At 40.0% G+C, this 17,263-nt stretch overlaps 1 protein-coding gene across 1 annotated transcript in view; it reads left to right on the top strand.

Moving 5' to 3' along the window:
* LOC119558495 (phosphoribosylformylglycinamidine synthase-like) overlaps positions 1–16,473 on the top strand; it is a 118,187-nt gene extending 101,714 nt beyond the window's left edge. Inside the window, exon 2 of the mRNA XM_037871999.1 lies at positions 15,688–16,473. Within this exon, the coding sequence (XP_037727927.1) occupies positions 15,688–16,385 (698 nt within the window). The 3' untranslated portion in view covers positions 16,386–16,473. The remainder of the gene's footprint in view (positions 1–15,687) is intronic.
* Positions 16,474–17,263: the final 790 nt, after the last annotated feature.

A 17,263-nucleotide genomic window follows, 5' to 3' on the forward strand; every position in this document is an offset into this window, starting at 1 on the left:
TAACAAAACAACGTTTTTGTGTATATTCTGTTAGGAACCACCACCACCTCCACCACCACCACCACCTCCACTATAAAATTGAAACATTTAAGATTACCCTCCCCTTAACTTAATACAAGTTAGAAGCAACATACTTCAAGTGACCTGTGTGCAATCATTACACTCCTACACACCCTATTCGGGTAAAGATCACTCTAAGCAACCACAAAATCCTACGCATGACAAAACACCCCCTATCACACACACACCTTTAGGGTGAGAAAAAGACAAGACAAAACAAGACATATCAAAACACCCCTCTCTCACACTCCTACACACCCCTTTCTAACCTCATTAAGTGACTAATTAGGGTCGCCACCACCACCACCCCTTTTTCTAATCATGCTAATTAGGTCATTAAAACACCTGCGTGCAACCATGCGTGACTAATTAGGGTCACCCCCACCCCCTTTTTTGACATGATTTATTACTTAATCATGCTAATTAGGTCATTAAAACACCTGCGTGCAACCATGCGTGACTAATTAGGTCACCGCCACCCCCTTTTTTGACATGATTTATTACTTAATTATGCTAATTAGGTCACCCCCACCCCCTTTTTTGACATGATTAGCATATTACTTAATCATGCTAATTAGGTCATTAAAACACCTGCGTGCAACCATGCGTGACTAATTAGGGTCACCCCCACCCCCTTTTGTGACATGATTTATTACCTAGTGAGCCAGCTCCCGTATTACCTATCTACTAGTCTCGGTATTTGCCATTATTAGTGCGGGATACTTTAAAATAGTTTTTGGTAACCTATCCGAAGGAAAAACTCCTTTAAAAATAGATTTTGTCTTTGAATGCTTAGAAAGAAAATGTTCAATTTGTAAAGTATTCATTTTAAAAGAGCGTACGAATATTTCTTATCTGCTTATCAATATCAATCATTGAATCGTATTCACAGTATACCAAGCAAGTAACTGCTTCAGCAAGTGGTTCCGAAAATCTTCCTTCGATTCTTATAGTACATTGAGAGATTAAATTTGAACATATAGTTGAATTTGATTGATCAGCAGTTAAGTCAAAGGCTAATATAAAACTGTTTGAATCAAACATTTCCATGGTAATTTGTAGTTCACGATCGTAATGTTTAATTCCACATGATCTAAAAAGCATATTATAACCTCTTGAGCTTTGAACCTTTTCAGCGTTTGAGTAATCGAACTCCAGAACCTGGGAAGGAACTTTAACTTCATTAACCAATAGGTTAAAGCGTTGAATTTTAAAATGTTCAAATTGAAATGGGTCTAAGGCTCGATTTCCTGAGTATGAGCGGTTTTTAACCATAAAAAAGGCCAGAAAATTTGGAATTTGACCTGGATATATTGTAAATGATTTGACTTCAACCTTACTGAATGGGTACAGAGCATTTTTTGTTTGTAAAACATGATGATGATACAATAAAATGCTTGGGTTAACTGTTATATAGTTCATGAAAAGTTGTGCTTCTAGTATCTTTAAATTTGATTCAGTACCAGTTTCCATTAAATAAAACGCTGTTTTTTTCAATACTGAAATTAATTATTAAATCAACATTGTTAACAAGCAGTTTGTTTTGATTAAAAATATCTCCATGAACTTTTCCGGATTGTTTACGTCAAAAAGGGCGTTTAATTTCAGGAGGCAGTGTCCAGCGGCAGTTTTTATCCAGATGTCTTCATCTCGCGCGCTCGCACTGCCGTCCGCTCTCCCTCTCCATCTCTCCCCTAAGTCTCTGCTTCGCTCTGGAGTGCTTAAGTTAAGTTAGGCTTAATGAGTTCTTATTTCCAAGTGTACGAATAAACACCTATGCCCGTCGCGCGAAAAACCCCAAACTACACCCGTGTTTTTTTGCGTACCCTCCGTTCCTGGGACTTTATCTATTTCAGCGATCAAGCCACCCCGCCCCAACATTTTGGTCCTTCGAGCCGGATTTTAAAATCTTTGGATTTTCCTCTCCTGGAGTTTCCTTTGATTTTTCCCAGCAGACTTGAACCGCTCCAAAAATATTCCACTTACTATATTTTGCCGGTCATACGCAACGGCAATAAATATATGTATTTCAATTCCGTTATTTGTGCCCGAAAATATTCCTGCACTCCTTATTTTTTTACTGTGTTCCAGCTGCGTGTGTATATTTACATAAATACTCTTTCTAATACAGTCCACTCTAACTACTCTTTCTAATACAGTCCACTCCAACTACTTTTCTCGACGTAAAAATACGGCTAAATTATTTCTAAAATTAAAAACAAAGTTACAATATCCGCAAATTTACTCCAGCAAATAGTCTGCAATTTAGTTGTGCAGGTGACAAACAAACGCACCGACAAAAAAACATAAGCGAAGTCTTTACAATACCTGCAGCGTTATTCCGCTATTCGCACCCCACATATGTACAGTGTACATACATACGTATATCGATATTTTTGTCAGTGCACAGTGGGTCAAGGGCTCACAATAAATGTTCCTTCCAAACAAACAAAATTAAAGTTAATTCTTTACATAAGTCCGACCATCCGATATAATAAATATTTCTTGACTTTGCCTATCTGACAGTGACCGTATATATTCACAATCTTGATTGGTTCGTAAATTCCAATTGGATTCTATCCCGTTTCCTTACTTCTGAATTACAAATTTTAAATTATTTTACGTCATGGCAACATCAGTCAAATCCGCTTTAACCCGATTTATGGCCACAGCTGACTGTCTGATCCACTTTGAGGCCACTGTGAACGCTCCAGGTGCTCCTACCCCAAAGTTATCCGCCTGTAAAATCCGACGCGATCACTTAAATTCCTTGTGGCAAACGGTAAAGGGAGCATACGACATATGCTCCGACTGCATTATAGCTGCAGGCGAGGGCGCCGCAGACACGAAATCCATACTAAAATCCAAGTATTACCAAACGTACTCCATTTATGAAATGTTTGCCGCCCAGCTCATGGAACAAATCCAAAAAGGCTCCTCCCAAATACCTCAAGCTCCAGCAACTCCGTTCCAAAATTCCACGTCTTATGGCTGTCGGCTCCCTCCTATCGACACAGAGGTTTTCTCTGGCGATTATCTTCGCTGGCCGACTTTCCGGGACCTTTTCACGTCAATATACATAGACAATCCGAGTCTAACGCCCGTTGAAAAATTATTCCACTTAAATTCAAAAACAAGTGGCGAAGCTCATTCCATAGTTTCAAGATCCCCACTCACCAATGATGGCTTTCGCTCAGCCTGGAATAACCTCACTGAGCGTTTCGAAAATAAGCGATTGCAGGTGAACAGTCACCTGAAAACACTTTTCAATGTGCAATCCATAGCACAGGAGTCGGGAGCAGCCTTAAAGGAACTTCAACGCACTTTTCAAGGTTGCTTAACTTCCTTAAAATTTTCCGGTGTTAATATTGAGAATTGGGACCCTATCCTGGTTTATATGTGCTCGACAAAACTACCAAAGCTCACTCTCTCATTATGGGAGCAATCCATCCAAAATAAAGCCGAGATTCCTACGTGGCTTGAGCTTGATTCATATTTGACAGAGCGCAATCGAACTCTTGAGGCCGTCGATAGCTTCCGATCTGCCAATTTCCACCACGTCCAGTCCAAAGACACAAATCGAGTGGCAGAATTTCCAAAAATAAATTCCTTCAACACGAGGTTAGTTCCGATACCCAAAGACTGCGATCTGTGTTCGAAGAAGAACCACCCCGTGCGTATATGTTCACGCTTCCTACAGATGACGGTCGACGATCGCCTAGCCTATATACAAAGGATGCAGTTGTGCTTCAATTGCTTTGCAAGCAGCCATCAATTCCGGGATTGCACAACTGTCTAACTTGCCAAGATCGGCATCACACATTGCTGCATCGAAACAGCGGTCCTACTACTCTGCCGATTCCATCCGACCCTCCAATGCCAGTATCCGCCTCAGATCCACACACCATTTCGTCCTGTTCAGCGCAAGTTTTCGTACAAAAAGTCTTTCCTAAGAATACTCCATCCGAATATTGTATTCCATACCCCGCCTTGGATGGCAGACGTACTCGAGGTATTAAATCCTACCAATGCGGAGTCTGCCAAAATATCCATCCTCTACGGAAGTGCCACCACTTTCTACGGCTAAGCCCCCAGAATCGGCTCCAGGAAGTACATATCCAGAAGTACTGCTCCAATTGCTTGGCTCACAATCATTCAAAGGACTCCTGCCGCAGTGGTCATCACTGCCACAAGTGTGGAAAGGACCACCACACTCTCCTACATACGGACGACCGATCTTGACTCCCAACATATGTATTCCTGAGCCTACTATCCTGAGGTTCTTGCTACGGGTGTCCTCGGAAGGGGGGGAGAATGTTTACGTCAAAAAGGGCGTTTAATTTCAGGAGGCAGTGTCGAGCGGCAGTTTTTATCCAGATGTCTTCATCTCGCGCGCTCGTACTGCCGTCCGCTCTCCCTCTCCATCTCTCCCCTAAGTCTCCGCTTCGCTCTGGAGCGCTTAAGTTAAGTTAGGCTTAATGAGTTCTTATTTCCAAGTGTACGAATAAACACCTATGCCCGTCGCGCGAAAAACCCAAACTACACCCGTGTTTTTTTGGGCACCCTCAGCGATCATGCCACCCCGCCCCAACTCAACCTTGTTACTATTTTGAAACATATTTTTAAGGGTCTCATTTGAGTCCGGATAAACATATTTTCCTGCTGTTATTCTCCCAAAATTTGGAAAATAACCTTGGGAGGCCAAGTGACTTTCAGAGGCGTCACTCCCATAGTTTAAAATTGTTTGCAAATACGCTCTATAGTGATAATTATTACCACTTTGCGATACCAGTATATTATTTAAATAAACTGATGAACTTCTAAATATTGAATGTTGAATATTGTTTACAACACCAACAGCAGTTCCTTCAATGCTGTTGTTATCATTTTTTTAAAGTTGCACAACAAGTCGTAAATAAACACTTGATAAATCTCGATACGTTTCACCATTTCCCAAGCAAACAACTTCGATTGAAGGCGCCGTCCAAAGAAGCAATTGGATTGTATGAGACTTCTTCAGTTCTCAGAATAGAACTTTGCGTGTGGTGTGCCGCAAACAAATCTAATTCACTTTTCATGCATTCGATATGCGTACACATTTTGCTTTAGAAAAAATATCTTTAATATTTAATTTTCTTGTTGATTTTTTTTTATGTTGCGTTTGGGTATGTTTACGTTGTCGTTTAGATGTATAATGAAGTCGTTTTTTCCTATTACCTAGCCTTTTATTTCTGTTTGTGCCTAACCGAAGTAGACACCTGCAGGACGATCGCGTCGCGGCAATGGTAACGATGGTTACTGCAATGCCGGACCACAGGCGATGCTGAACTGCGCTGAGGTTGAGCTAACGTGGTTAGCTGCTAGTTGAGATAGTGTATTACGAGCCCTATTCCTAGAGGTAGGAAGTAGAACCGCGGAGTTATGAGGTGTGTTGATAACTGATTTATTCTTCATTTGATACCTGCTTATATTCTACTTAGAACACGGAAGCTTAGTGTAATGGTTAGTGAAAGAAGCTATACTCTAAAGTAGGTCAGGGAATTATGATTACGGTAGCAGTTGCGTAGTTGGCTCGGCTGACACCGCAAATGTGCTGACTGCATTGGCGGGTCAGCGTATCGTTGTGACGGTGAGATGGTGACTTAGTGAGACATATAATATGCTGACCAGCAATTCTCATCTGCAGTGAGTGCTACTGAGCGCCTGCTACTGTTCCCAACTTGGCTACTGCTTGATTTGTTGGGTGTGGTCATGTTGAGTACCTTTGGGTACGAACATTCTCCCCCCCATTGAGGGGTACCCTCAATTAAAGGCGTGATGTCGGTCAGCCCTTGGCCGAATTGTATAGAAAGCACCTAACAAATCATTGACCAAGGGGGATCTTTCCTTCAACTGCGGCGGTTCCTGTTTGTGATTCAGGTCCTTCACATCTTCTTGATGCTGCTTAACACTCCCCTTTGCGATAAAATTTACATTACCGTGGGGACTGAAATTGTGCCCTCGTAGAATTTGATCATTTGGCACGTCTATGGTATGTGGACGTTCTGCAACAAAACTAAGATCTTTCTTGGTTAAGTTTAGAAATGTTGAACCAAAGTCAGCCTTCTTTTAGGTTTTGAATTGATGAGAAGTCGGTTCTATATTCATCGGATTTTTATCTTTCGTTGGCTCATAAGCAGCGTTCGGTCCTGCAAAATCATCTCTGTTTTCTATTAGATTGGGGTTGATTTCCGTATCAGGTGAGGTTTCTTTATTGAGATAACCTGTGATTACATAACCAAGCCTTGTGCCTTGTGCCAAAGGTTTATTAGGTCCTAGTTCAAGACGTTCACCGGTAATTGCACGAGAAAATACTTCAGCCCCTAAAGTTAGGTCAATGGGTCCTGGTTGCCGAAAGTCAGGATCTGCTAACGGCAGTCCCTCGGGAATCTTAAGATCGGTTGTAATCGGTACTGACGGTTGGTCTGTAATGACTGTGGGCATAATAAATACCTCTAATAGTTTTTCAAACCCTGATGTACAGGATGAGAGCTTTAGTGTTGATCTAATTGCTGTTGATATCTTTCCTCCGATTCCACATATTTCAATCGGTGACCTTTGTTTAAGAGATAGCAGATCTGCCATTCTCCTTGAAATAAGATTCACCTGTGATCCACCATCTATTACAGCGCGACATGTTTGTAATTGACCGTTTGGCCCTTGTAATGAGACCTTGGCGGTCGCGAGCAAAGTATATCTTCCTACGTGGTCGTAGCCTGCAACGGTTACTGCGCCGGCCACTGGATTGCTAGTCGGTGCTTGGTGTAACAGTGAATGATGCCGTTGCTGGCAGACTCGACAAGTGGTCGGTGATCCACAGTTTTCAACCTTATGAGCTGTAGACAAACCATTTGTGCATGCTCCTACTTGAATAAGTGCTTGGCGCCGTGCTTTGGGGTCCATTTGCTGGATACGGCTACATGATCTGAGATTATGTTGTCCTAGGTGACAAATCTTACAGCTTTCTTCGTTGTGAACTGACTGATGGCGGAGTGTTGCTGTAGGTTGAGCGCTTATCGTCTCCAGCATGCAAGCGCGCCGCTCAATAAACGTCAGTACACTCCATAACGTTGGAATTTCCGTTGGTGCATCCGCTGAATTTTCGAGAGCAGCTAGAGACTGCTGGTCTAGTTTTCTTCTGATAAGAAAACACAGGATTGGATCCCAGGATTTTGTGCTGATATCAAGGTTTTTAAGAGTACTCATTGAATTTTTTATAGTGTCATGCAAGGCCCTTAGTTGGCGAGAGGAGCCGTCTATAGGCTTATGGTCAATAATTTTTGCAATGGCGGCGAATACTAGTATTTTTCCGTTCTGGTACCTGGCCTTTAAACGCAACCAGGTGTCGTCATAGCCACCCTGTGAGAAGGCTGTGTCTGTCAAGACGTTTCTCGCTTCACCACGAAGCGAACTCTGTAGAATATGTAGTTTTTGACTGGCCGAATATGGTTTGTTATGTACCAATTCCACAAAGAGATCATGGAACCGTGGCCAGTCTAGATACTCGCCGTTGAACTCCGGAATGCTAATTGGCGGAAGTGCCAAGTTTAGGCTCATTGGCGCGTCGTTTTCTCGTAGCAGGTTCATTTCGTATTCCTCGTATAATGTGTGGAATTGGGCTAGCTCTGCTTCTGCCAGAGCTGCGGCCCCAGGTGTGCTATCCAATTCGTCGTGGGCTTGCCTTAGTAACGCCCAATGGAGATCCAGGTGCCTTTGTAGGGCTGGGGTGACAGTTGGGGGGTGACTGTCGGATCACCGTGTCAATTGTGGAATCTCCTTTGACTTGATCTCTTGTTGCGAGCTTGATGTTGGTCGAAGTTCGTCTGGGGGCCTTCGGAAGCTCGCTTCCAGTCGGCATGTTGTCCTGAAAGATATTCTGATATTTTTCGACCAGCTCTTTAAGTGCTACTAGTCGTGAAGAGTACTCACTTCCAGTGGGTAGTGCCGCTTGCTGGACTTCTTCATCTAGGTCGCAAAACTGCTGCCAGAGATCGTTTAACTGAGTTAGCTTACCGGAATAATAGCCGTCTCGGTGGCGTCGGTCGGCAGAATCCTTGCCATAATTCTTAATGAGCTGTTGGATTTTCCCTTGCAGCTCGTTTTGGGTGTCTAGTAATCGATTGTGTAAATCGATTCTTGTGTGACTTGTTTCCTCAATGAATGAAGTAGACATATTGTGTGTCTTGGAAACAAAGAATCTTGTGAAGCTGGATAAAGCTGAGTATCCTGTGAAGCTGGATGAAGCTGAGTATCCTGTTAAGCTGGATGAAGCTGAAGTTCCTGTGACGCTGGAAGAAGAAGCGTATCCTGTGAAGCTGGATGAAGCTGAAGTTCCTGTGACGCTGGAAGAAGAAGCGAATCCTGTGAAGCTGGATTAAGCTGAAGTTCCTGTGACGCTGGAAGAAGAAGCGTATCCTGTGAAGCTGGATGAAGCTGAAGTTCCTGTGACGCTGGAAGAAGAAGCGAATCCTGTGAAGCTGGATTAAGCTGAAGTTCCTGTGACGCTGGAAGAAGAAGCGTATCCTGTGAAGCTGGATGAAGCTGAAGTTCCTGTGACGCTGGAAGACGAAGCGTATCCTGTGAAGCTGGATTAAGCTGAAGTTCCTGTGACGCTGGAAGAAGAAGCGTATCCTGTGAAGCTGGATTAAGCTGAAGTTCCTGTGACGCTGGAAGAAGAAGCGAATCCTGTGAAGCTGGATTAAGCTGAAGTTCCTGTGACGCTGGAAGACGAAGCGTATCCTGTGAAGCTGGATGAAGCTGAAGTTCCTTTAGTGGGAAGGGGGTTGCTTGAGTGTGATCCTTTGTTGTTAAAGAATCACGTCGGGGTCACCAATGTTTGTGCCTAACCGAAGTAGACACCTGCAGGACGATCGCGTCGCGGCAATGGTAACGATGGTTACTGCAATGCCGGACCACAGGCGATGCTGAACTGCGCTGAGGTTGAGCTAACGTGGTTAGCTGCTAGTTGAGATAGTGTATTACGAGCCCTATTCCTAGAGGTAGGAAGTAGAACCGCGGAGTTATGAGGTGTGTTGATAACTGATTTATTCTTTATTTGATACCTGCTTATATTCTACTTAGAACACGGAAGCTTAGTGTAATGGTTAGTGAAAGAAGCTATATTCTAAAGTAGGTCAGGGAATTATGATTACGGTAGCAGTTGCGTAGTTGGCTCGGCTGACACCGCAAATGTGCTGACTGCATTGGCGGGTCAGCGTATCGTTGTGACGGTGAGATGGTGAATTAGTGAGACATAATATGCTGACCAGCAATTCTCATCTGCAGTGAGTGCCACTGAGCGCCTGCTACTGTTCCCAACTTAGCTACTGCTTGATTTGTTGGGTGTGGTCATGTTGAGTACCTTTGGGTACGAACAATTTCTTTATCCACTTCCACTTTGAAAACGGGTAATTTTATCAATTGCTTTATTTGAAAGATTTTGAAAAGCAATTTTACTTTGTTCTTGAATTATATTTCTTAAAGGCTTTCTCCCAAATTCATTGATTACAGCCTTACCAGTATCAGCAGCCTGATTTTTTATAGCAGATATGCCCGAAAGAAAAAGAGGTTTTATGTAATAAAAAAGACCGCTAAAAAAATTTCCGATTCCTCGTCCTTGTTGCACTATATGCTGAGATATGTAAAGACTTCCGATGTTGCTTAAGCCCCCACTACACTGATTTACATAACAATCCTGATAAGATTTCACCATGATGACTATTTTAGTTCTAAATAAATAATATTTGGGTATGCATTATTTATAGTCCTGACCATCTCCTTCTTCTAAAGTGAAGAGTAACGAAATTCGGAACAGCTGAAGTTTCAAATGGTACCTTATATCCATTGGTATCAGTAATTACTATTGAGATTTCATTTGGTGACCATATGTCCAAAGGATAATATTCAATATTATTAAATTGAATATATTGTTCCTTTCCATTATAATGCAATACACGAATGCATCGCGGTCTTTTACTACCTACTGACCTTGGTTTTATTATGTCAGTGTAAATAAAAATCAATCCATTTTCAGGTATATTCGTTTGAATGGATACATTTGTATATCTAATTTTTTCAGCACTTACAAGACTAACAAATTCGGTTTGTTCAACGACATTTTTATCTTGGTTAGGTGTATATTTAATGTAATTATTCAAATATATATCTGTAATACCGACTTCCCAATCGTCGTTCATGTTTTCTGGAATGTTTACAATGTTTGTAAATGCACACTTTACGTTGTCAGGAAAAACATTCATTGAGTCATTACTTAACAATGTGATAAAAATCTCATTTAAATAACCCATATTTGATTTTTTATGGAAGTTGATAATACGAAATCCAATTTAATTTATTTTTACCGGTTTGTACTGGATTTTTTGTTCTAACCGATCGCATTAACCTTTTACGTCCTGTTACATATTTAAAATTTTGATAAGGTAAAGTTTCCGTTTTCAATTTATGTAGTTTTGCTTTTAATTTACGTTGTCGTTCATTAAGCTTCACTTTGAGCACTGGTTTCTCTAATCCTATTTTCTTTTTATCTGTTTGACTATCTAAAAAAGAGGTATCACTCACTTTTCGTTTATCTGATACTACATTTTCTTTTTTATTTGAACTAAAATCCTCATCATCACTTTCAGGCGGTAAATCGGGGAACTCAAATTTTTCCTGACGTGAGTGTTCGTACTTTGATGTTGATTTTGATGTGCTGGGTTTTATATCAAATCAAATCAGTGGTTTGGGATTCACTTGTTCTGGTTGTAATAGGATTCGCTTTTTGTTCATTTTGAAGATTCCATGATTTATTACGTTTTTTATTTTGATAGTAACTTAATTCTTGACGAATTTTGAGCCATTTATCGAAATCACTTATTTTGGTATTATTCAAAATTGGTAAAAATTTTATATTTATTAATTCATTTCCTCTATCATTGTTTAACAATTTCTGAAAGCTGTTAGGATGCATTAAAATTACTTTGCTTAAATTATGTTTATTTTTAATAATTTTTTAAAAGTTTTCCAAAAATTCCAGAAAGCAATGAAGTTATTAGTATCGGTAAAAATCCCCCTTTTTGAATAAGGACTTTTCTCTTAGAGTTTAATGTACGCTTTGGGCACGAAAGGTAGCGCAATGCATTTTTATACTATTTTTAGAGCATTAAGATGGAATTAAGTAACTTTATGGTTTTTCTGTAATGTGTTCAGTACAATCTCTACTATTGTTTTTACCAGGTCACTATTACAATTGCTTTTAATTGCCTTACGTAGTCTATTGTCGGCCTTTTTGAGCACATACAATAAATGTTTGTTCGCTTTCAAGCGATTTAGGCTCTTTTTGTAAACCATTTTCATTTGAATAGCACACAGAATATTCTGAATTCAAAATGTCAGATCTAAATCTTAAGAGATCGTCAATGCCCTGAGTGAGATCAATAAGTAAATATCCGTGAGGTTGTTCCGTTACTTCTTTATATATTCTAAATAGCTCCGTTGGGTTTTCTGGGTATATTTGTCTTGCTAAACATTGAAATTGAAGCTTATCAAGAGGATTTTTGAAAGCAACAATGTATTTGGTATTAAGTGAAATATCTCTGGTGTGCGAAGATTTATGAAATATGTTCTGAGTTACCACTATTACTGATAAATTCCTATGGTGTGATCCTTCTGTAAACAGCTCACACACATTTTTATTAAAGGCTCCCATCATCAAGTCATCCAATATTAAAAGAATTGGTTCATTCGTTTCATTTTTAACTGTTTCAGGACTCCTTTAAAATATTCAATCTTTTCGAAATTGGGCTTGGCACTCTCCTCTGCATAACACCAAATTTTTATTTATTTATTTATTTAACAAAATTAAATCTAGTATACAATACTAAACCTAATGGATTTTTAGTGAGTGCTAGCTAGTGGGGCCTTCGACTCGAAACTTGTATGATTTTACTTTATATGATTAGGTGAGCTAGTTTTACAAATTTGTTAATACTTAAGATATTCTCTGGAGAAGGGTTTTTAAAAAAATCTGTTGTGCGACTTGTACCAAATCAAACAAAAACACCTCTTAGCGAGGTAAGAAGTAGTGGCGAACGCGCCTTTAACAAAAATTTCTGATATCAACCATTGTGACGAAAAATGATATTACATTCGTTAAAATAAACAAACTATATTAAATTTATGATTTCATCATAAAAAATATAAGCAAAATGATTTTTGAAAAATTCTTTTTGCAGTTACTATTATTTTTGTTTGAAGAAACTTTTTGCATCAAAAAATTTAAGTTTTCAAGTCGAGGAAAAAAGTTCAAAAAGGACATTTTTACACAAATTCGTCCTTTTCAATAAGTACTGAATGTGTTAAGAAATGTATTGTATCATTCAAACGGCATTTAAATTACCTTTCCATTGATGCCAAAGTTAACAAGATGTAAGTTCAAATTATGAATATATTTAACTTTTTTTTTGTGAAAATACTTTTGACCACCCTTGTACATCAAAAGTTGAGGAATCTCAAGGGCTTTATGATTTGAAATTTAAAAAGAAATCGTTCGACTCAATTTTGAGAAAATAGTCAAAAAGTGGTTTTAAAAAATAACTTTTTGTCATAACTCTAAATCTATTATATTCAGACAACTTTACTATATGAAGAATATTTTTAGCAAATTAAATTATCTTTTCAGAGATATATAGCACGTTTCTGTAGCATTAGTTGCTTAGATACTATAAGCATTTTAAATCTGCCTTTTTTTTTTGGATTTTTCGCTAAACTAGCGGGTTTTTCCAAAAGTCGTACAACAAACGTTTTCTAATTCAAGCTACTTTATACACCCATAGGGTTTCCAAAACCCTAAAACTAAGATGGGATGCATACAAACCCACAAACAAAGGGACAAACATTTTCATTTTGGGAAGAAGAAGAAAATCTTGTTTTTTGAATTACTTTTGAACGGGACATCGGATTTCACAAATGAGGTGTCATTCGACGCGTATTCTCAGTAAGAATAAAACTAGCTAAACAGCCGGGGGCTTTTATTCCCACCGTGTCCAGCAGATCCAATTTTCTAAATTTTTACTTTTACACTTTCACCGCTTTTTCTCCCAAACAAATCTATATTTCGAAAGTCTTGGTATACAATCTTCTTAGTTTTTGCGATACCTTTCGATTGGTGTATCTTTCGTTACGATCGGACCATAATGGCAGATATTCAATTCTGCGGCTATATATAGTAGTTGTCGTTTCCCGTTTCGCCACTATGTGTACTGCCGTCCACAGTGATATTGACAATCTAATGCTCTGTAATCGGCTGCAGGTGTCCAAGAGGTGATCTACGGTGATCTACGGCGGATAGATTTGTATAGTATAGTTTAGTTCTTTGGTTGGTTGTTGTTCTCGCTCTCTTTCAGTCTACAGTTTTTCAGATAAACAATTAAATTTGTTTGAGTGCCCATCGGCCGAAGCAAAAACTTTATTCATTGACTTCAAATTGGGATAAGGCATATAGATTATTGAGCTTCTTGGGCAGCGCAGCAGTTGCTATACCCACTCTAAGGCCCACAAACACCCAAAACGGTAAGACCTGTCTAACGCCCACATTTACAAATATTTTGTAAAAATAATTTGTAATAAATATTAGCTAAAATGAGACTTTGTTCTTGTTATCAATACCCTTCTACATGCCAAATATTATTCAAATCGGACAATGTATTAGATAGTTATAAGCAAATAAAGTGTGCAATCTTGGGAGTAGTCGACATGCATATCTCCATCTCCCTCGCACCCCCTTAGATGAGTAGTACGATCAGAACTTGGTGCGGGGTGTAGGTCATGTTCCGTTCTACACCCTGCATTTTGGGAACGCAAGTCTTTAGCAGTTTTAACACATTTCTTTCAAAGGGTAAACAAAATTTCAATCTACAAACTAATTTTTGTTTTCTCAAATTGAAATTGCATTGCAACGTTTAAACAAATATAAATGTTTAAACAAATAGTTTTTTATAATACCCACTAATACACCACCCTATCTAAATACAATAAAAATACAACACCACCAAACATTTTCCACCAACTCTTTCGCACCCTCAAATCCTCGTACCCCAACCATAACTTCGTCTATACCGACGGCTCCAAATCTGGAGGCATAACAACCTACAGCATCACAACCGAAACAGCAACGATCAGACTGGGACTTCTGCCTTTCTATTCCTCAGTCCTCTCGAGTGAGATAATAGCAATTCAGGAAGCCATTAAAATTTGCGTAAAGATGCCAGGCAAACACGTTATATGCTCAGACTCCCTCTCCTCCATCTCCTCGATCACCAACCAAAACAACCATTCGCACTATGCACCTCAGTCAGAAACCTAGTCACCAAACACTTCCCAAAAATCTCTCTTGTATGGGTACCTAGCCACATAGGACTCGTAGGTAACGAAAACGCAGACGAGGCAGCCAAACTGGCCTCTAAATTTCCATTAACCCTCACTGCCAACAACAACGCCAACGACATTACCCAGTTCTTAAAAAAAGAACTACAAGATAAACTAACAAACAGACTTAATTCAACATCTTACTGGTACCAACAAATTGCCAAATAATCCACGTCAAACTCCCTTCATAAAAACTCTCCCTTGAGCAGGAGGCAACAAATAATAATAAACAGACTCAGACTAGGACACACAAACTTAACCAATGCCCACTACCTGGACACGGCTAAAAACAATTTGTGCCCATTGTGCAACAACGCACGCATAAATATCCAACATATAATATGTTTTTGCCTCTCCCTCTCCTCACAACGTTCTCAATCCTTCCACAACCTTGATCCCATCCTAGCTATAGCTAACCCCACAATCGACAACTTCAACATCATTTCAAACTTCCTGATCAAAGCCAAAATTATTAATAAAATATAATTTAAATAAAATAAAAATAAAATCAAAAATAAGCATAATAATAAAACACTGTAAATATCTAACCATGTAGATTATAAGAAAACAAAATGAAATTACACTAAACCAGAAGAGCTGAAGGCCTATAGCTGCTATAGCTCATGATCTCTGTTAGCATTTAGTTTATAATTACTTGTTAGCATTATATAAATAAATAAAATAAATAAACCTTTTAATCGGCTTTGCCGACGTTGCGTTCGACTGAAGGCCTATAGCTGCTATAGCTCATGATCTCTGTTAGCATTTAGTTTATAATTACTTGTTAGCATTATATAAATAAATAAAATAAATAAACCTTTTAATCGGCTTTGCCGACGTTGCGTTCGACTTTGCCGTCGTCGCAGGCTGCTCTGAACACTTCGCAGTCGACTTCGTGATGATTTGCTGCTTGTGCTGAATTGTGGAACTGTAGGGACGGTTAAATCTTTTCTTGTTGGAATACGGTCCCTATATTACGATTGGAGAGCGCTATTTTAGAGAGATAGATCGAGAAAGAGGGTTGGTGAGAGCGATGGCTCTTCAGATTTTGCAGTTGGCTCTGCAGGCGTCGCAGTCGACTGAATGATGATTTTGAGCAGTGATTAGTTAAGGAACTGCCGCACTTCAAGGCTTTTTTATTAATTTACCAATTAAATGTTTCAGGAACCGCGAGCGTGTCCCAATACAGAGGACTGATCTTCCCGGGAGGCTTCAGCTATGCGGACACTCTAGGATCGGCCAAGGGCTGGGCGGCCAACATTCTCCACAACCCCATCCTTTTACCGCAGTTTCAGGCCTTCAAGCGCAGTGAAGATGTTATCTCGTTGGGCATTTGCAATGGTTGCCAACTGATGACTCTTATTGGATTTGTGGGATGTCCAGGCAGCGCGGTTGGTGTAGATCCCGATGTGGCCCTACTCCACAACCGATCAGAGCGATTCGAGTGCCGCTGGGCAACAGTGAGAGTTCCATCCAATCGCTCTGTCATACTCGGAAGCATGAAAGATCAAATTCTAGGCTGTTGGGTGGCTCACGGAGAAGGTCGCTTTGCATTCCGAGAGGAGAAGCTCATAAGCATACTGCAGTCGGCTGAGCTGGTGACACTGCAATCTGTTGATGATACAGGCGAGCCCACTGAACTCTATCCACTTAATCCGAACGGCAGCCCTAGGGGAATTGCTGGACTTTGCTCGACTGATGGACGTCATTTGGGCTTAATGCCACACCCAGAGCGTTGCTCGGCTATGAACCAGTGGCCAGATGTTCCACCTTTTTTCGAGGTTTCCCCTAAACAGGCTGAGAGTCCTTGGCAGATTATGTTTAACAACGCATACAATTGGTGTGTTAATTCGGATTCATAAAAATCCTACCGGTAAAAGAAACATATACATTCTACAGAACACGAATTTGTCTACTATTTTAATACAAAATACCTTTAACACCTGTAAAATTTTTACTCCCAATAAACGTACATAAAAACATATAATGTCAATGGCTTGTGTTTAAACCTAAATTGAAATTTGTAACAAGAACTTTGTGACGAACATCCCTACAGGATTGGGCTAGCTCAGGGAAGAGACAAGGGGGTCGGTTACTTCCTAAACAGCATTGCCGCCACACAATACAACTTGTAGACAGAGTTAGGGAGGCTTACGGAAGGAGACAGTCAATCCGAATTAATATAGGAGGAGAAACCAATATGATTAAATCCTTTTGTTGAAAAACTGAGATGGCAATGTGCTTCGGCTTGGCCCACCCTACCTGTAGGAACATTTTAGTGTTGAACGCCCTTACCCTTTTTAATGAAACCCGGTTTAACTCAGAGGCCCATTATATCGCTTTTTACTTCATGTTAGTTAAACTTTAACTTAAACTTCATATAAATTCAAACTTCATAGATATGTGTAACGGCGCCCGTAGCGACTAACAGAAAGCTCAGCCTCAAAGTATGCTACGTTTAACCTGATGAACCAAGCCTTGCCACCCAGCCTTAATCTTGGTTTGCCGTAGGTCAAACAGCTGATTCAGGGTTGCACTGGAAAGCTGCCTCCTCAGCTGCTTAGTATTTTCGGAAAAATACCGACGCCGCGTGGCTCAAATTCTAGCACGTTATTTTTTGAAAAACATTCGAGTGTTCAAGACGTGCTTCACTGAGTCACTAAGTCGTTCGTGGACTCGTGAGTCAAAGAGTAAGACTTTCCCGCATCTTCGTCAAACTAGTTCGCGCTCAGCGCTTGAG

The sequence above is a fragment of the Drosophila subpulchrella genome, unplaced genomic scaffold (assembly GCF_014743375.2).
Source record: "Drosophila subpulchrella strain 33 F10 #4 breed RU33 unplaced genomic scaffold, RU_Dsub_v1.1 Primary Assembly Seq104, whole genome shotgun sequence".
NCBI lineage: Eukaryota > Metazoa > Arthropoda > Insecta > Diptera > Drosophilidae > Drosophila > Drosophila subpulchrella.